Here is a 22,037-nt window from a genome sequence, read left to right as displayed (position 1 = left end):
CCTGTCTCATTTACCTCTCTCCTACAACCTTGTACCTAAACATCCTCACTAAAGTGACCCAAACATTTCCATCCCACCCATCCTCCATGTATTGTGTTCCTCTCCTGCCTAACCCACTCTCCTCTTCAGTCCATCCAAACCACCCCAGCAGAATACAGTATGTGGTCTTTCCCACTGTCTGCAGACAATAATGTTGACAAAAATGTAAACAGCACAGATATTCACCTCTAGACGTCCGCAGCTTCGGGTGTAGTTTCTCTGAGACTGTCCCAGTCAGGGAAAGTAATACATTTTTATGTTCACACGCTACTACATCAGATTTGAAGTTGTAGTCGCTGATATCAATATCTGACGACGATTAATTTACATATCAGATTTTAAGCTTGTATTGAAAAATCAACAAATCAAACATTTAATGGTGTGTGATGAATGTACTATTTAAAATAATAATACTTTGCACTGCAGTTTTTGGATTGATACTGTGCTTCTTTTTTGTTGGATTTCATTATTGCATACATTTTTGGCTAAATTGTCAACAAAGATTCCGTGTTTTAAATCCAAGGTTGTTGTCGAAACACTGGGGAAAATACAAACTCCTCAAACAAGGGAAAGGGGAAAATTGACTTCTGATGCTCACTGGCCCTTTAAGTACGTTCGGTCTTTTCAGGCGTCTCTCGTCACCTACCCCTTTCACTGCGGCTCGAAAGCAGAGCGGACTGACCCGCTTCTGATCTAAATCACTGCTAGCGCTCATTGTGAGATACAGCAACCACTTCTGTAGGCTTTCTGAAACTGCCTAGACCTTTGCAAATGCAAGCAATTAAATGTGTGGTGGTCGGGGACGGGTAAGAATCTCATTGATAAACGTAGAGCATATCCTCATCCTGTGTGTGTGCGTGAGACCAGCGATGCGGTCATGTTTGGGAGATGATTGTAATATAATGTGAGACGTGTAAAATGTGGAGTTGTGTATTTTCACGCTGAGAAAACGCCCAGGCTGTAGCGATGCTATGGGAAACATACTCGCCTTGAGGCCATCGGGAATCAGGCTTCATCAGTTCTGATGCGGGCTAAGGAATTTCTAGGCGTTGTTTTATAATAATTTCAATTTACAGCCCTTTCTTCCCATGTTTTATGAAGGAATCTATTCATTTATTCCGTTTTTATTTTCCATCCATCATTTACTACCATGTTCGCTACAGTATTTGGGAGGCGAGATGGTACAGCAGGTCTATGTAGATACAGCAGGAAGCATGAGATGGTACAGCAGGTCTATGTAGATACAGCAGGAAGCATTGATCCTTTATCTGACTGGTTTTGTCCTTAACTCCCCTAAACCTTGGCGAAATGTTGATATCTACAATGCCATACTAATGCCAAATCCCATTTGGAGGATTTGTGAAAACTAAGGGTTATTAATCTGTTATGTTTGTTCCTTTATACAATAACAAACCGGGGTGTAGGTTTAACTACTTTTAATGAACATATACTTCAGCTAGAACACTCCATGTTTAGCCATGCAAGAATCAATCAGAGCATTAGCGTAATATATTAATATTTCATCTGTTAATCTGTAATTCCCAGAGCAACCCAGAATATACTATTAGTGGCCTGCTCCAAAAAAAAAACGTTTTCACTACCCCTCCCTCCTCCCCTCTTTCCCAGTTCCCTCATACTCCTTACCCCCAGCCAAGCAAACTCAATGACCCCAAATCTGTTTTATAGTAGCACTTAAACTGTCAGTCTGTCTCACTACTGCTCCCTCCGTTCACACACACACACACACACACACACACACACACACTCATTCTTACGCAGGCCATTCGCCTCCTACCCTGCAAATCCACCATCAATCTGTTCATATCATTCTGACGTACTGGATACACAGACTCATAGACACACACACAGACACCACTGTCACCAACCCTTCCTGTGTTGTGTGTTTGGCGATAACAGGGATGGGGTCGATAACAGGGATGGGGTCGATAACAGGGATGGGGTAGTAGGGCGTGAGGGAGTAGTATGTCTCTCATGCAAAGTGAAAATAGGCCAATGTCTGTGTGATACTTAACCTGAGAGAGACAAAGACAGCAGACATGCACAAACTGAGTGCCAGCCTACCTAGAAGTCTACCTACCTCAGCAGCTTTTTTCAGGGTCTCATTATTAGGCTTGTGTTTTCTCTAGCAGTGAGTAAAGCGAGTATGTGTCTGTCTCTCTTTATTTATTATTTTAAAAAAAACATTTAATTGAAGGGCTTTATTGGCATGGGAAACATATGTTAACATTTCCAAAGCAAGTGAACTAGATAATAAACCATACAATTTAAACAGTAAACATTACACTCACACAATTTCCAAAAGAATAAAGACAGTACAAATGTCATACTATGTACAAATAGTTATTATTTGTTCTTAACTGGTTCTTAACTGGTTGCCCTCGAGGCAACAGGTCACAAATCTTGCTGCTGTGATCGCACACTGGTATTTCACCCAGTAGATATGGGAGTTTATCAAAATTGGGTTTGTTTTCAAATTCTTTGTGTAATCTGAGGGAAATATGTGTCTCTGATATTGTCATAAATTTGGCAGGAGGTTAGGAAGTGCAGCTCAGTTTCCACCTCATTTTGTGGGCAGTCTGTTGAGAACCAGGTCTGTCTATGGCGGCCTTTCTCAATAGCAAGGCTATGCTCACTAAGTCTGTAAATAGTCAAAGCTTTCCTTAAGTTTGGGTCAGTCACAGTGGTCAGGTGTTCTGCCACTGTGTACTCTCTGTTTAGGGCCAAATGGTATTCTAGTTTGCTCTATTTTTTCCAATGTGTCAAGTAATGATCTTTTAGTTTTCCCATAATTTTTTTCTCAGGGCTGTGGGAAAGACCTGTTTGCTAATCAGCTACACCACCAATGCCTTCCCCGGAGAGTACATACCCACTGTGTGAGTACACACACACACACACACACACACACACACACACACACACACACACACACACACACACACACACACACACACACACACACACACACACACACACACACACACACACACACACACACACACACACACACACACACACACACACACACACACATAATGCATGGATACAGAGCTGTATTTTAGGTGTCTATGCGATACACAGAGCTGTATTTTAGGCGTCTATGCTATACTCAAATCAAATCAAATTTCATTTGTCACACACACCTGGTTAGCAGATGTTAATGCGAGTGTAGCGAAATGCTTGTGCTTCTAGTTCCGACAATGCAGTAATAACCAACAAGTAATCTAACTAACAATTCCAAAACTACTGTCTTATACACACAAGTGTAAAGGGATAAAGAATATGTACATAAAGATATATGAATGAGTGATGGTACAGAGCGGCATTGGCAAGATACAGTAGATGGTATTGAGTGCAGTATATACATATGAGATGAGTATGTAAACAAAGTGGCATAGTTAAAGTGGCTAGTGATACATGTATTACATAAAGATGCAGTAGATGATAGAGTACAGTATATACGTATACATATGAGATGAATAATGTAGGGTATGTAAACATTATATTAGGTAGCATTGTTTAAAGTGGCTAGTGAAATATTTTACATAATTTCCCATTATTAAAGTGGCTGGAGTTGAGTCAGTGTGTTGGCAGCAGCCACTCAATGTTAGTGGTGGCTGTTTAACAGTCCGATGGCCTTGAGCTAGAAGCTGTTTTTCAATCTTTCGGTCCCAGCTTTGATGCACCTGTACTGACCTCGCCTTCTGGATGATAGCGGGGTGAACAGGCAGTGGCTCGGGTGGTTGTTGTCCTTGATGATCTTTATGGCCTTCCTGTAACATCGGGTGGTGTAGGTGTCCTGGAGGGCAGGTAGTTTGCCCCCGGTGATGCGTTGTGCAGACCTCACTACCCTCTGGAGAGCCTTACGGTTGTGGGCGGAGCAGTTGCCGTATCAGGCGGTGATACAGCCCGCCAGGATGCTCTCGATTGTGCATCTGTAGAAGTTTGTGAGTGCTTTTGGTGACAAGCCGAATTTCTTCAGCCTCCTGAGGTTGAAGAGGCGCTGCTGCGCCTTCTTCACGATGCTGTCTGTGTGGGTGGACCAATTCAGTTTGTCTGTGATGTGTATGCCGAGGAACTTAACTTGCTACCCTCTGTATTTTAGGCGTCTATGCTATATACAGAACTGTATTTTAGGCGTCTATGCTTTACACAGAGCTGTATTTTAGGCGTCTATGCTACACACAGAGCTGTATTTTAGGCGTCTACGCTACACACAGAGCTGTATTTTAGGTGTCTACGCTATACACAGAGCTGTATTTTATGTGTCTACGCTACACACAGAGCTGTATTTTAGGCATCTACGCTATACACAGAGCTGTATTTTAGGCGTCTATGCTATACACAGAGCTGTATTTTAGGCGTCTATGCTATACACAGAGCTGTATTTTAGGTGTCTACGCTATACACAGAGCTGTATTTTAGGCGTCTACGCTACACACAGAGCTGTATTTTAGGCGTCTACGCTATACACAGAGCTGTATTTTAGGCGTCTATGCTACACACAGAGCTGTATTTTATGTGTCTACGCTATACACAGAGCTGTATTTTAGGTGTCTACGCTATACACAGAGCTGTATTTTAGGTGTCTACGCTATACACAGAGCTGTATTTTAGGTGTCTACGCTATACACAGAGCTGTATTTTAGGTGTCTACGCTATACACAGAGCTGTATTTTAGGTGTCTACGCTATACACAGAGCTGTATTTTAGGTGTCTACGCTATACACAGAGCTGTATTTTAGGTGTCTACGCTATACACAGAGCTGTATTTTAGGTGTCTACGCTATACACAGAGCTGTATATTAGGTGTCTACGCTATACACAGAGCTGTATTTTAGGTGTCTACGCTATACACAGAGCTGTATTTTAGGTGTCTACGCTATACACAGAGCTGTATTTTAGGTGTCTACGCTATACACAGAGCTGTATTTTAGGTGTCTACGCTATACACAGAGCTGTATTTTAGGTGTCTACGCTATACACAGAGCTGTATTTTAGGTGTCTACGCTATACACAGAGCTGTATTTTAGGTGTCTACGCTATACACAGAGCTGTATTTTAGGTGTCTACGCTATACACAGAGCTGTATTTTAGGTGTCTACGCTATACACAGAGCTGTATTTTAGGTGTCTACACTATACACAGAGCTGTATTTTAGGTGTCTACGCTATACACAGAGCTGTATTTTAGGTGTCTACGCTATACACAGAGCTGTATTTTAGGTGTCTATGCTATACACAGAGCTGTATATTAGCCATCTATGCTATACACAGAGCTGTATTTTTTGTGTCTATGCTATACACAAAGCTGTATTTTAGGTGTCTACGCTATACACAGAGCTGTATTTTAGGTGTCTACGCTATACACAGAGCTGTATTTTAGGTGTCTACGCTATACACAGAGCTGTAATTTAGGTGTCTACGCTATACACAGAGCTGTATTTTAGGTGTCTACGCTATACACAGAGCTGTATATTAGCCGTCTATGCTAAACACAGAGCTGTATTTTATGTGTCTACGCTATACACAAAGCTGTATTTTAGGTGTCTACGCTATACACAGAGCTGTATATTAGGTGTCTACGCTATACACAGAGCTGTATTTTATGTGTCTATGCTATACACAGAGCTGTAATTTAGGTGTCTACGCTATACACAGAGCTGTATTTTAGGTGTCTACGCTATACACAGAGCTGTATATTAGCCGTCTATGCTATACACAGAGCTGTATTTTAGGTGTCTACGCTATACACAGAGCTGTATTTTAGGTGTCTACGCTATACACAGAGCTGTATTTTAGGTGTCTACGCTATACACAGAGCTGTATTTTAGGTGTCTACGCTATACACAGAGCTGTATTTTATGTGTCTACGCTATACACAGAGCTGGCATCTGGATATAAAGAGATGGTTTCCTCTCCCTGCAGCTTTGACAACTACTCTGCCAATGTGATGGTTGATGGGAAACCAGTGAATCTGGGTCTATGGGATACAGCAGGACAGGAAGACTACGACAGACTCCGACCACTGTCCTATCCACAGACGGTAACACACACACAGCTTCTAACCCATTATCTTTCTGTGAAGGATTGATTTGCTATCTACTAATCACAGAAGAGCTATTCTTCCAGTCTGTCCCATGTGGAGTCAGGGGATTCCATGTTTGGTTGATCTCAGTGGTTTCACCCTAAGGTCTGTCTCTCTATGGTTCTCCCCAGGATGTGTTCTTGATATGCTTCTCCCTGGTCAGCCCCGCCTCCTTTGAGAACGTCCGAGCTAAGGTCAGTACTGAACCTGCCTGCTCACAGACACAGGAACAGGGGACCTGCCGAGCCTGACCTAAAGAAGCACATCTATAGCTCTCCCTGGTTCATGTTCTATAGCTATAGTCCTGATATAGAGAGAGTTTGGCCATTGTGGTTTCAACTCAAAAGCATTACGATGCTCTTAGATGACATCACACACCTTTCTGTGTGTCAAACTCTCTCTGTATATGACTCTGGTTAAGTTATGATTCACTAAATTTGATTTGGTGTTTTTAAAGGATGTGTGAGGTTTTTCAGCAGTGTCTAATGGTGTTCTATTGTGTTTTACTGAGTTCTGCTATTCTGTTCTACACTATCCATAATAGTCCTATTAGCCATCTATGTCCATAGATCAGATTTAGAGGTTATATTTCTATATCTCTGTTCTACCCAGCTTTAATCTCCATATTTGACCTAATGACCAATCTCCATATTTGACCTGTATGTGGCGTGTCTCAGTGGTACCCAGAGGTGAGACACCACTGCCCCAACACCCCCATCATCCTGGTGGGCACTAAACTGGATCTGAGAGATGACAAGGACACCACGGAGAGGCTGAGGGACAAGAAGCTGTCCCCCATCACCTACCCCCAGGGCCTGGCCATGGCACGGGAGATAGGTCAGTCTGTGTGGATGTCTAACCATCCATCGCCCACATTCGGAACAGCTAATGTATTTGTATTGGTATTTGTATCTATTATGGATCGCCATTAGGCAGCAGCTACTCTTCCTGGGATCCAGCAACATTTAAGGCAGTTATACAATTTAAAAAACATTGCAAAACATTCACAGATTTCACAACACACTGTGTGCCCTCCGGCCCCTACTATACCACTACCACATATCTACAATACAAAATACGTGTGTATAGTGCGTATGTTATCGTATATATGCATGTGTCTGTGCCTATGTTGCCTATGCTGTATTTTTATCTGTTTATTAAATCACATTCTACTGCTTGCATCAGTTACTTGATGTGGAATAGAGTTCCATGTAGTCATGGCTCTATGCAGTGCTGTGCGCCTCCCATAGTCTGTTCTGGACTTGGGGACTGTGAAGAGACCTCTTGTGGCATGTCTTGTGGGGTGTGCATGGGTTTCCGAGCTATGCGCCAGTAGCCCAAACAGACACCTTGGTGCACTCAACATGTCTCATAAATACAAGTAGTGATGAAGTTAATTCCTCCTCCACTTTGAGCCAGGAGAGATTGACATGCATATTATTGTTAGTTCTCTGTGTATATTCAAGGGCCAGCTGTGCTGCCCTGTTCTGAACCAATTGTAATTTTCCTAAGTCCTTTTTTTGTGGCACCTGACCACACGACTGAACAGTGGTCCAAGTGGAACAAAACTAGGCCTGTAGGACCTGCCTTGTTGATAGTTTAGTTAAGAAGGTAGAGCAGCACTTTATTATGGACAGACTTCACCTGATCTCTGACTGTATCAACATGTTTTGACCATGACAGTTTGAAGTCCAGGGTTACTCTAAGCAGTTTAGTCACCTCAACTTGCTCAAATTCCACGTGATTTATTACAAGATTTAGTTGTGCTTTAGTGAATGATTTGTCCCAAATACAATGCTTTTAGTTGAATAAATATTTAGGACTAACTTATTCCTTGCTAATCACTCTGAAACTAACTGCAGCTCTTTGTTAAGCCATTTTTTGAAGAAGCTTCTCCTATATGTTGGAGAGGCTTCCATTAAAAAACACCCTCTGTGTTCTGTTAGACACTCTTTATCCACAATATAGCAGGGGGTGTAAAAATTACAATACTTGTCTTTCATAGTTTGGTCAGATATACTTTGTGTAGTGGCAACGTTTGTTGCTGGCATGTCATGACTAAGTTTGCTAATCTTGCCAATGAAAAAGTAAAGTAATTGGCAATATCAGTTGGTTTTGTGATGAATGAGCCATCTGATTGATGAATGATGGGGCGGAGTTTGCCTTTTTTCACAAAATGTAATTTAAGGTACTCTAAAGCTTTTTACTATCATTCTATATGTCATTTATCTTTGTTTCATAGTGTAGATTCTTATTTTTATTCAGTTTAGTCACATACTTTCTCAATTTGCAATACAGTTGCCAATTGGTTGTGCAGCCAGACTTATTTGCGTTTCCTTTAGCCTCATCCCTCTCAACCATACAATTTTTAAATTCCTCATCAATCCACATGGATTTGACAGTTTTTACAGTCATTTTCTTTTTTTATCCCATCCTCCTTATAAAACGTGTTTTGTTTCCAGAAGGTATCGAAATTGTCAACAAATGTTACACCCATTTCAGCTGCAATAATCATGTAGCCAGTTGTGAAGAGAAGGAATCCTGCTAAAGTGTTCATGCCATGATTCATTGAGGGCACAAGGCCAAATACGATGGGTATTTTTTTTTTGTGTCTAGCAGAGAGTCAATCAGCTCTTTAAAATCTAGTTTCAACTGTTCAGAGCTGTCCTTCATAATGTAATTAAACCCCACATGGACTACATCAATTTGCCCTGATGTAGTACATTCGGGAGCAGTTTAGTAATGTCATTTACTCCATCTCCAAGATAGGAACAGTCACATTTCTTACCATGGAGCTGCCCAAAATCATGGCTGACGAGAATGATGAGGAAAGCCGCCCACTCCCATGCTTCACAGGATGATGCAGGCCTCCGACAGATGGAGAGGCCCCGCTCAATTCAGAGCAGGAACGGAAGGTTGCCAACGTCGACTTTGAAATCGTAGGAGTAGGCACTGCGGCCGCAGACACCGGTACCCCCAGCAACGAAGGTGCAGGAAGATCAAGCTCCTGGACGGCTAAACAATTCATTATTTGAATCCGCTCCGGACCTCTCGATGGGAGTGTAGACTGCTTTGTGGGAGGCCGCTGTTTTTAGCTTCCACGGCTCGTGACATGCGACCATCGTTGATTGCCTTGCTCCTCTTGCTGTGCTCCTTCGACTCCGCTATAAGATAGAGGAGCCCCGGGCAACAACCTGCCAGTCGGATAATGACAAACGATAAGTCGGAGATGCATCCAACAAGTGCAAACGCCATCCAGCCACCAGCGTAGAAAAGTTCATCATTCCACTCTGCGTTTTCAAGGAAGTGATCAAGGAAGACACCTCATGCCTATAATCCTTGGCAAGCAAACAATTGCCACATTGTAACTCTGAGTGATCTGGTTTGTCCTGAAACAAAGCATAGACCGAGGGCTCCATTGGAAACTCATCTGGGACTAACTTCGTTAGCTTGATGGCTAGCAGCTTAGCGGCTCTGTCAAGCAGGCAGAGCCGCTTGACCTGTCTGCTAAGCGGCATTCCGGGACAATCACAATCACCAGCCTGCTCCTTTAAAGACACATTTTCTTGCAGCTTAATCAACTCCATGTCAGTGATGTAACATCTACCCATCTGAAGATCTGTTTGGCTTCTTCTGACAACTTTGTCACATTTGTGACCAAGAAGGGGTTCTGGATGAGCAGCAGCAGTTCTCTTCCAACAGTGAAGTCATCAAAGCTTGCCTTGAAGTTCTCCATCAGCTTCGGGATGAAATCTACATGGTTGGAAACCTCTGTCTCCTGGAAAGCCCGGACTGCTGTTATCATATCACTACTGTGTTGTCCCGTCCCTGCAGCTCAACATTCAGTTGATTTGAGGTGTGATGTAATGTCTGTCCCTCTTCCAATCATGGCTGGAGCTCCATCTTTGGTGTTTGAGACCATGGTCTTCAGATCTCTCCCCCTTTTTGTCAGCATCCCTTTGATGACCTCATGGATTTCCTCTACCTGTGTGTGCTTCTAGATGGGTTAAGCCCAACAGCTCCTCACATAATTCCTTCTTTGTTTCGTTATAAAATCTGACAAACACCAGAAGCTGGGCATTATCAGTGTTATCTGTTGATTCATCCACAGCTAATGAAATGCATGGTGCATTCTGAATGACCACATCATATGGTGAAGTTAAATCTTCAGCTAATATTTCATTTCTCCTCATTGCTGTGAATCTGTTTGATCTTTTCTCTGAGCTCATCCTTTTTGTTCACCTTCAAGGAAGGTGTCAGCATCTTCACACATGCGTCCTTTTACCATCTCAGCATCTGAAAAAGTTTTTGTTTTCCCAAAACCCAAGCTATCCTCAGTGAACACTCCATTGCACGTTGTTAGTCTGTCAGGGAATTGACAAGGACTTTGGTGGACTTTTTTCATATTGGGATTTGAGTTGGTTAATCTTGTTTGTTCTCACCTCTCTCTGTGTGTGTGTGTGTGTGTGTGTGTGTGTGTGTGTGTGTGTAGGGGATACATCTGATCGAATTTACTATGCCTGGTGTCATAATGGAGCCTAACATTGGCACTTTTCACAAGAGTTACGGACTTGCTGCATATCAGACACATTGGTTTTGTGCTAGTTTGGGGGAGAATGAATTAACTGTTCAGTCCAGTCGTTTTTCAATAAACAGTTTTTAGAGTCAACTTTTTAAATTTAACAAGCCATATAAAACAAAGAAAGAGCTTAGTTACCAGTATATCTGTGATATTAACAGTTGAACTGCGGTCACATCTTTCTGCCTGCTTGTCCCAAGGTTCCGCAGAGGTTATTTGGATTGATATGATTGGTATTTGCATATAACCACGCTATTGGATTAGACGGGGCACTTGTAGAGGTGGGTGTTGCTTCATGAGAGAGCGAGGAAAGAGAGGCTGCTGAGCCTTTTACATTTTTTATTTTAAAGCTGTCTAACGAGGCACACCTGTTAATTGAAATGCATTCCAGGTGACTACCTACTACTGTACCTAATGAAGCTGGTTGACAAAATACCAAGAGTGTGCAAAGCTGTCATCTTAGCAAATGGTGGCTAATCTCAAATATCAAATATATTTTGATTTGATTTCAGTTACTACATGATTCCATATGTTATTTCATAGTTTGGATGTCTTCACTATTATTCTACAATAAAGTAGGTGTGTCCAAACTTTTCACTGGTACTGTATATATAAAAAATGACAGCGTTCTCACAAATTTGATGATATAATCGTGAAGTCCATTCACAAGATTAGGGCATATGATACCGAAGTATAGCGGGGTGGTTACTTTCACAGGGTATTGCCCCAAACAGCAAGTGACCCTCTGTGCTTGATGTCATATGTCTTGAGTCTGTACCTTTTTTAAAGGGATAGTGTGAGATTTTGGCAATTAAGCCCTTTATCTATTTACTAAGTGTCAGATGAACTAATGGATAAAATACTTAATTTGATTATAGATGTGTAATAAAGATGTTTGTTTGTGTGTGGTGGTCAGGTGCTGTGAAGTACCTGGAGTGCTCGGCCCTGACCCAGCGAGGGTTGAAGACGGTATTTGACGAGGCCATCCGTGCTGTGCTGTGCCCCCCACCCGTCAAGAAGAGGGGCAAGAGGTGCACAGTGTTCTGAGGGCTCTTATTGTTCCAGGATCAACCTCCAGCATAGTGGCCATCGTCATGACGATACATCTGGTACACTAAAACATCACCATAATAATCACTACTTCTCTTCGGGACAAGTCCTAACTTGAAACACCACGTAACGGCAATTTAACTGACGTTTGTGTAAATAATGGATTCATGTCAATGGAATATTTGATCTCGAGTTAGGATTGGCCCCAAGAGAAATAAATACTGGATTTTTTTTTTACAATAGGAAAACCATTTGATCAGGTGTAAAGATGTGTCGTCAAGTTGCCATTTGTTTGTTTTTACACAGAGGAAAGCACTTGAGGTATCTACTCTCACTCATACAACCCTAGTCCCTCTCAGTCCTGTTAGCTTGTGTTGATACAGCACTCAAAACAGTCTGTACTGTGAATCTGTCGCTCTGGGTTGAAGTTGCCCTTAGGTACAGATTTAGGATCAACGTTCCCGCCTCAAGTCCTAAACTTGACCATTACGGGGATGACCTTAGATCAGTGATTAGGGGCAATTTCACCCTACTCTGTGAAGTGAATAATGTGACAAACAGACAAGAATGACATGGGAGCTGTACAACCTGGCTACCTGAGGAATGCCTCTGATGGAGGTGCTTGCATTGGTTTAAACAATATGTCTTCATTTTCCAATTATTTGAATCTACCCATGCATGTCACTGTATGTGTGAGAGTAAAATTTCCAGCAGTGTCACGTTTCTGATACTATTACTGCATTGTAGTGATAGACAAGACTTTGCTACAAACTGTTGATTCAACAAAAGGGAAATGGATGATCACAACCGTGGTCTGTTTTATGTGTTACACAAACTAAGTCTAGTGATAATGTACAAAATAATATTTAGAGGAGGAATGCATTATGGATATATCTATTTATTATGGACCTGAATATTTAGCTCTTTAATTCCAGAAGAAAAGGATAATACTAACCAGGTTTCCATCCAACCTTTTTAGTGGAAACACTTTCATGTGCAAATATGGATATATTAACTGTCCTATGGAAAACCCGCACTGCATCTGCGAACTGTTGGCTTGAGCGCACGTGCCCATACCAGAGTGGGCTCATTTGCTATTTAACAAAAACATTTTTTGGGAGTTGAATGCAATGGACTTGTATTTGTTTTATTTGGTACATGGGAATTTAACCGCAAAATACATTTTTGTGACCTCCGTCATCACACACAGACTTTAATCTACAAGTCAATTTGATTGAAACATATCTCTGGTGGGAAACTGTGCATTTAAAAAAAGGATGGTGATTTTAGAATGTGTGCATAAAAATCTGCTGCCAATTGGATGGAAACCTAGCTAGTAACTCACTTTTAATCTAGAGATCTCATATCGCAAAACAATGTAATTAATTAACGAGTGCGTTTCTGTGGTTGTTGTAGACCTGCAGTATAACTGTTTCTTCTCCTCTAGTGGTGAGATAAAGGAATGCATTCTTCTCTGACATCAAATAAAATAAAATTGTATTTGTCAGATGCGCTGAATACAACGGTTGTGGACCGTGAAATGCTTACAAGCCCCTAACCAATGCAGTTTTAAGAAAATGGAGTTAAGAAAATATTTACGAAATAAACTAAAGTAACACAATACAATTACAACAATGAGGCTATATACAGGGGGTACCGGTGCTGCGTCATGGGGGTACAGGTTAGTTGAGGTAATTTGTATATGTAGGTAGGGGTAAAGTGAATATAGATAATAAATAGCGAGTAGCAGCAGTGTAAAAAAATAAAGGGGAGGGGTCAATGCAAATAGTCCAGGTGGCCATTTTTATGAATTGTGTGTTATGGCTTGGGGGTAGAAACTGTTAAGGAGCCTTTTGGACTTAGACGTGGTGCTCCAGTACCGCTTGCCGTGCGGTAGCAGAGAGAACAGTCTATGACTTGGGTGACTGGAGTCTTTGACAATTTTTGGGGCCTTCCTCTGACATTGCCCAGTATATAGGTCAGTGATGTACTGGGCCATACGCACTACCCTCTGTAGTGTTTTATGCTTGAATGCTGAGCAGTTGCCATACCAGGAGGTGATGCAAATGGTCAGGATGCTTTTGGTACAGCTGTAGAACTTTTGAAAGATCTGGGGACCCTACCAAGTCTTTTCAGTCTCCTGAGAGGGAAAAATGGTTGTTGTGCCCTATTCACAACTGTTTTGGTGTGTTTGGACCATGATAGTTTGTTGCTGATGTGGACACCAAGGAACTTGAAACTCTCGACCCGCTCCACTACAGCCCCATTGATGTGAATTGGGGTGTGTTTGGCGCTCCTTTTCCTGTAGTCCACGATCAACTCCTTTGTCTTGCTTACATTTTGGGAGAAGTTGTTGTCCTGGCACTACACTGCCAGGTCTCCGACGACCTCCCTAGTGGCTGTCTCATCATTGTCGGTGATCAGGTTTACCACCGTTGTGTCGTCAACAAACTTAATGGTGGTGTTGGAGTTGTGCTTGACCACACAGTTGTGGGTGAACAGGGAGTACAGGAGGAGACTAAGCACGCACCCCTGGGGGGCCCCCGTGTTAAGGATCAGTGTGGTAGATGTGATGTTTCCTACCCTTACTACCTGGAGGCGGCCCGTCAGGACATCTAGGATCCAGATGCAAAGGGAGGTGTTTAGTCCCAGGGTCCTTAGCTTAGTGATGAGCTTTGTGAGCACTATGGTGTTGAACGCTGAGCTGTAGTCAATGAGAAGCATTCTCACATAGGTGTTCCTTTTGTCCAGGTGGGATTCAATCTTAGTCCTGTATTGACACTTTTAAATTTTTATTTATTTCACATTTATTTAACCAGGAAGGCAAGTTGAGAACAAGTTCTCATTTACAATTGCGACCTGGCCAAGATAAAGCAAAGCAGTTCGACACATACAACGACACAGAGTTACACATGGAGTAAAACAAATATACAGTCAATAATACAGTATAAACAAGTCTATATACGATGTGAGCAAATGAGGTGAGATAAGGGCAAAAAAAGGCCATGGTGGCAAAGTAAATACAATATAGCAAGTAAAACACTGGAATGGTAGATTTGCAGTGGAAGAATGTGCAATTTAGAAATAAAAAATAATGGGGTGCAAAGGAGCAAAATAAATAAAATAAAATACAATAGGGAAAGAGGTAGTTGTTTGGGCTAATTTATAGGTGGGCTATGTACAGGTGCAGTAATCTGTGAGCTGCTCTGACAGTTGGTGCTTAAAGCTAGTGAGGGAGATAAGTGTTTCCAGTTTCAGAGATTTTTGTAGTTCGTTCCAGTCATTGGCAGCAGAGAACTGGAAGGAGAGGCGGCCAAAGAAAGAATTGGTTTTGGGGGTGACCAGAGAGGTATAACTGCTGGAGCGCGTGCTACAGGTGGGTGATGCTATGGTGACCAGCGAGCTGAGATAAGGGGGGACTTTACCTAGCAACGTCTTGTAGATTAACTTTGCCTGTTTGATGGTTTGTCTGAAGGCATAGTAGGATTTTTTTATACACTGATTCGTGTCCCCCTCTTTGAAAGCGGCAGCTCTAGCCTTTAGTTCGGTGCGGATGTTGCCTGTAATCCATGGCTTCTGGTTGGGATATGTACGTACGGTCATTGTGGGGATGACGTCATCAATGCATTTCTTGATAAAGCCAGGTATATTCCTCAATGCCATTGGATGAATCCTGGAACTTATTCGTCTGTGCTAGCAAAACCAGTCCTGTAGCATTATTATTTTATTTAACCTTTATTTAACCAGGTAGGCCTGTTGAGAACAAGTTCTCATTTACAACTGCGACCTGGCCAAGATCAAGCAAAGCAGTGCGTCTAACCAGACACCTAGGTAGTTGTCCACATCAGTGAATCACCAGCACTTCCTTTATTATTAGACATCGAGAACAAGCTGTTTTTGACAAATAGGCACACACCACCACCCCTTGTCTTACCGGACTGTTCAACTGTTCTATCCTACCGATGCACGGAAAAGTCAGCCAGCTACAATATCCGTGTAGTTGTTCAGCCACGACTCTGTGAAACATAAGATATTACAGTGTTTAATGTCCCGTTGGTAGGATAGTCAATAACGGAGCTCATCCAGTTTATTCTCCCGTGATTGCACGTTGGCCAATTTAACGGATGGTGGAGGCGGGATACCCACTCGCCGATGAATTCTCACAAGACACCCGGATCTGCGTCCTCTGTATCTCCGTCTTTTCTTCATGAGAATGACAGGAATTTGGGCCTGGTCCAGAAGCAACAGTATATCTTTCGCATCAGACTTATTCAAGAAAAAATCTTCATCCAGTTTGAGGTGAATAATCGCTGTTCTGATATCCATAAGCTGGTTTCGGTCATAGGAGATGGTAGCAGTAACATTATGTACAAAATAAGTTAAATTCGTTAGGAGCCCGTAAACCGGCAGCTATCCCCCCCGGCACTATTATTATTTGTCATAAATATGTTGTTTGGCATAACAACTGTCTGGTTGAATAATGAGTGTCTGGTCCTGTCCAAGTTGTCAATACTGCCTCTCGGTAGACATTTTTCCTCAGACATAAATCTAGGAGCAGCTAACCATTCCTCAGACATAACTTCATCCTATTCCTCAATGCTGTAGTTCAGAACTCTGAAAATATACTAAATACTACTGCACAGATATGAACTGGTGATTCAAACCCATTGTTATTAAGAAAGCTTTTTTTTAATGCACTAGCAATGAGACGACTTGTGTAATGGTTTCATTATTTTTTTTGTTTGTGACTTCACATGTCAGTGTTGTGAAATATTTACATTTTGTATAATAAATACAAATGTATATGAAACAAGTTTGTGTCAAGTGTTTTGAAGTGTACTAGTGTGTTTAATTAATTTAATCATTCTTTGTGATATATATGTGTGTGGGTTTTAATTTTTTAGCAAGAAACCACGGCTCCTGTTCCCAGACCAATGTGATTGTTTTGAATGCATTCTGTCATGATACAAATGTGTAAAGATCAAGTCTGGTAAATTTGCATACTTACAGTTTTCTGATTCTGAAGAATGGAGGCAGAACTCCAGTCCAAATACTCCTGTCTTCCCCATTCACAGCCACCTCTGGTTGACCAATCACAATCACAGCGGTCTCTTCCTTGCCTCTGTCCAACACCACACCGTGTAAAGGTACGAGTACACTTACTTAACCAGGAAATATTCCCACTTATAAGCACAGACACTCCTAGAGAAACAGAAAGTATCTCTTTATGCTCAGTCTGGTAGTGTCATATCCAACATGGCAAAATCCAAGGATTCCATCAGTGGTCCCATCTGTCTGGATCTACTGAAGGATCCTTTGGGTATTCCCTGTGGACACAGATACTGTATGGGCTGTATTAAGGACGGCTTTGATCAGGATGATCAGCTGCCCCCAGTGCAGACAGACATTCATCCCAAGGCTGTTCTGAACAGAAACCCTCTGCTGGCTGAATTGGTGGAGAATCTGAAGAAGACATGGTATGTCCCCCCCATTCTCACTTCTCAAACACCCACACTCTTTCTCCCACTCACACACACACACAATACCTGCTCACTCACTCATACATTCCCTTCCATGAGTCCTACCCCCTACTCTTTGTTTCATGCTGTGTTGTTGACATTTTTGTTTGTTTCTTCTCTAGAATTGTAAAGTGACATGAGTCCTTGAAAAGCGCTATATAAGTAGCTTGTATTATTATTATCAATATCGTTGTTGTCATCTTCATAATATTATTATTATTGTCATGATTGTTATTATGATTATTATTCAGGGATGCAAACTGGTGAGGGCCTTTTTTTTTTTTTTGCACTGAAACATGCAAAATAAATCCCTGCAAGGGGGAAATGCAGGTTTTAACTAATTAAACAACAAAGAATATGATCTACATGATCAGTCTCTGTGTGTACAAATAAGTGGTTAATGAGTGGTTGAATAAGTGGTGAACCTAACTCAGGTAAAGAAAGCAATTCAATGTTATTTGTTGCCTAGACTTTACTGCAAATGACACAAGTCTTGAGAAAAAAACAATACACTTATATTGCAGTAAGCCATGAGAGCCTTTATAATAGAATAAAGGAATTGTGACCACACACACACACACACACACACACATCTAAATATTGCACTTGTTCCACCACACTTTCTCCCTCACCTCACACTTTCCAAATGCCAGTTGTATTTTTCGGTTACAGTTCATGATGTACACTTCATCACCTTCTCCGTCTCCATAGTCAGGCTTCTCCCCTACCTCTTCGTTATCGTTCAGGGGACGCGCTGCTGTAAGTTAACTAGCAAACTGCCTTTCTACTATCTGCTGTCTTTCCAGAGCATGCGCTGATGTGGTAACTAGCAAACTGGTTGTCTCTTCTCTCTTCTGTCGCGTGCTGCATTCTGTTGCTCTGTGAATGATTGGCTGAGCCTTGGAAACAGCAAGTATTGCTCCAAACGCGCATCACTCATTCGCATACAGCCAGTATTGATCCAATGCCCCCCCAAACATTTCTCATCGGATCTACACAAATCACCTAGATCACCTATTTTGGACTCAAAATGGCAAATTTCGCCAAAAGGTGGCTAGATTGCATCCCTGACTATTGTGTGGACAGGTGTCTTTTATACTGATAACAAGTTCAAACAGGTGCCATTAATACAGGTAACGAGTGGAGGACAGAGGAGCCTCTTAAAGAAGAAGTTACAGGTCTGTGAGAGCCAGAAATGTTGCATGTTTGTAGTATTAATGGCACCTGTTTGAACTTGTTATCAGTATAAAAGACACCTGTCCACAACCTCAAAGAGTCACACTACAAACTCCACTATGGCCAAGACCAAAGAGCTTTCAAAGGACACCAGAAACAACATTGTAGACCTGCACCAGGCTGGGAAGACTGAATCTGCAATAGGTAAGCAGCTTGGTTTGAAGAAATCAACTGTGGAAGCAATTATTAGGAAATGGAAGACATACAAGACAACTGATAATCTCCCTCGATCTGGGGCTCCACGCAAGATCTCACCCCGTGGGGTCAAAATGATCACAAGAACGGTGAGCAAAAATCCCAGAACCACACGGGGGGACCTAGTGAATGACCTGCAGAGAGCTGGGACCAAAGTAACAAAGCCTACCATCAGTAACACACTACGCCACCAGGGACTCAAATCCTGCAGTGCCAGACGTGTCCCCCTGCTTAAGCCAGTACATGTCCAGGCCCGTCTGAAGTTTGCCAGAGAGCATTTGGATGATCCAGAAGAAGATTGGGAGAATGTCATATGGTCAGATGAAACCAAAATATAACTTTTTTGGTAAAACCTCAACTCGTTGTGTTTGGAGGACAAAGAATGCTGAGTTGCATCCAAAGAACACCATACCTACTGTGAAGCATGGGGGTGGAAACATCATGCTTTGGGGCTGTTTTTCTGCAAAGGGACCAGGACGACTGATCCGTGTAAAGGAAAGAATGAATGGGGCCATGTATCATGAGATTTTGAGTGAAAACCTCCTTCCATCAGTACTTTGTTGACGCACCTTTGGCAGCGATTACAGCCTTGAGTATTCTAGGGTATGACGTTACAAGCTTGGCACACCTGGGAGGTTCTCCCATTCGTCTCTGTAGATCCTCTCAAGCTCTATCAGTTTGATGGGGAGCATCGCTGCACAGTTATTTTCAGGTCTCTCCAGAGATGTTAAATCAGGTTCAAGTCCGGGCTCTGCCTACTCCTGCTTTGTCTTGGCTGTGTGCTTAGGGTTGTTGTCCTGTTGGAAGGTGTACATTCAAGCTCTGGAACAGGTTTTCCTCAAGGATCTCTCTGTACATGCCTCCATTCATCTTTCCCTAGATTCTGACTAGTCTCCCTGTCATTGAAAAACATGAGGGAAAAATTGAATTTGATCCATTTTAGAATAAGGCTGTAATGTAACAAAATGTGGAAAAAGTCAAGGGGTCTGAATACTTTCCGAAGTATACTCTCCTAGTAAAGTGCATTAAAGCTGGAGTCAGTGAGGAGCCCGTTTCTGGGCCACGTTCCAATCCCACTGAGCCCCACTGTGGGGAACAGGCTGTTTGGGGTCGTGGTGAGAGCTGAGAACTTGGTTTGCTAACTACTTCTCTCAAAGAGTGCAGTGTATGAAGTCAGAAAATCTGCTGTCTCAGCCACTGCCTGTCACCAAGGGAGTACCCCAAGGCTCAATCCTAGGCTCCACGCTCTTCTCAATTTACATCAACAACATAGCTCAGGCAGAAGGAAGCTCTCATCTATTTAAATGCAGATGATACAGTTTTGACTTAGCTGGCCCTTCTCTGGATGTTGTGTTAAACGCTCTACAACAAAGTTTTTAGTATCCACACATCACTGCACTCTATACTCCTCTGTAAACTGGTCATCTCTGTATTCCCCGTCGCAAGACCCACTGGTTAATGCTTATTTAAGAGCGTCTGCTAAATGACTTAAATGTAAAATGTAAATTTATAAAACCCTCTTAACTATTTGTATTTCACATTTCTGTTGAATATTCACTTTCTATTTCCACTTATTAAATGTCTATTATTTTAATATTATCATGTAATACTTTGGAGGGATCAGTATGTATTAACTGGGCTGGCACTGTCTGACAGTTCCCTGTAGTCCCCTGTAGATGGTGATCACGGTCCATGATAAGTCTGGCACCTGAGACGGCACAGACAGGGAAACAGTTTCCATTTTGCAAGTTGTATATTATTATTTTTTCTATTGTTACTTCATCAGATCTCTAGTAACCCATTATACTCAATATTATGTTACTTTATCTCTAGTAACCCATTACACTCAATATTATGTTACTTTATCTCTAGTAACCCATTGCACTCAATATTATGGTACTTTATCTCTAGTAACCCATTACACTCAATATTATGTTACTTTATCTCTAGTAACCCATTGCACTCAATATTATGGTACTTTATCTCTAGTAACCCATTACACTCAATATTATGTTACTTTATCTCTAGTAACCCATTACACTCAATATTATGTTACTTTATCTCTAGTAACCCATTACACTCAATATTGTTACTTTATCTCTAGTAACCCATTACACTCAATATTATGTTACTTTATCTCTAGTAACCCATTACACTCAATATTATGTTACTTTATCTCTAGTAACCCATTACACTCAATATTATGTTACTTTATCTCTAGTAACCCATTACACTCAATATTATGTTACTTTATCTCTAGTAACCCATTACACTCAATATTATGTTAATTTATCTCTAGTAACCCATTACACTCAATATTATGTTACTTTATCTCTAGTAACCATTATACATTTGTGTTGCATCACAAATTCCTCTACACGAGTGTTCTGTTCAGACAGGGGTTTGAATATTCAATCTAGTGTTCTATTTAACAGCATATTTGGGAATAATACTTTCTCCTTTCATATATCCACATACATAATAATGTTATACCATCAAACTCCACTGATGAGTCATGTTATCCTCATGTAATCTAAAGTCATGTTACCCTCAGACATGTTATCCTCATTACTAATGAGACGCATAATCATGTTAGCCTCTAATGAGACATATTATCATGTTATCCTCATTACTAATTAAACATGTTATTCTCAGAAACATGTTACCCTTGAATGAGATCTCTGAGACATGTTATCCTCTACCTGTAGATCTGACGGGTGGTGGTGGACAGAACCATTAATAACAATAGATTTAAAAACTTAGCTCACGCAGAACTGGTTGGGGTATTCATTCACCTCTTTCGCATTAGAGCTAGTCCCCTGACTGCTCAAATCAAATCAAATGTAGTTATATAGCCCTTCTTACATCAGCTGATATCTCAAAGTGCTATACAGAAACCCAGCCTAAAACCCCAAACAGCAAGCAATGCAGGTGTAGAAGCACGGTGGCTAAGAAACTCCCTAGAATAGCCAAAACCTAGAGAGGAACCAGGCTACGAGGGGTGGCCAGTCCTCATCTGGCTGTGCTGGGTGGAGATTATAACAGAACATGGCCAAGATGTTCAAATGTTCATAAATGACCAACATGGTCAAAAAAATAATCATCACAGAAGTTGTCAAGGGTGCAGCAAGTCAGCACCTCAGGAGTAAATGTCAGTTGGCTTTTCATAGCCGATCCTTGAGAGTATCTCTACCGCTCCTGCTGTCTCTAGAGAGTTGAAAAGAGCAGGTCTGGGACAGGTAGCATGTCCGGTGAACAGGTCAGGGTTCCATAGCCGCAGGGAGAACAGTTGAAACTGGAGCAGCAGCACGGCC

The 22,037-nt window shown here is 41.7% G+C and overlaps 1 protein-coding gene across 4 annotated transcripts; it reads left to right on the top strand.

Annotated features, from left to right (window-relative positions):
- The first annotated feature begins 679 nt into the window (after positions 1-679).
- Positions 680-13,296, top strand: LOC118370992 (ras-related C3 botulinum toxin substrate 3-like). Of its 4 annotated transcripts, none has more exons than XM_035756278.2 (6): positions 680-845; positions 2,862-2,933; positions 5,985-6,102; positions 6,276-6,338; positions 6,822-6,981; positions 11,640-13,296. In XM_035756278.2, the coding sequence occupies exons 1-6, from the start codon at positions 811-813 to the stop codon at positions 11,768-11,770; spliced, it is 579 nt and encodes a 192-aa protein (XP_035612171.1). In that variant the 5' UTR covers positions 680-810; the 3' UTR covers positions 11,771-13,296. The 4 variants fall into 4 exon arrangements, with proteins under 4 accessions (XP_035612171.1, XP_052327858.1, XP_035612173.1 ...); XM_052471898.1 differs by having other exon boundaries at positions 5,985-6,138; XM_035756280.1 differs by having other exon boundaries at positions 6,822-6,985; positions 11,640-11,700.
- Positions 13,297-22,037: the final 8,741 nt, after the last annotated feature.

Source organism: Oncorhynchus keta, chromosome 2 (assembly GCF_023373465.1).
Source record: "Oncorhynchus keta strain PuntledgeMale-10-30-2019 chromosome 2, Oket_V2, whole genome shotgun sequence".
NCBI lineage: Eukaryota > Metazoa > Chordata > Actinopteri > Salmoniformes > Salmonidae > Oncorhynchus > Oncorhynchus keta.
This window is presented reverse-complemented; position numbering and strand designations above follow the sequence as displayed.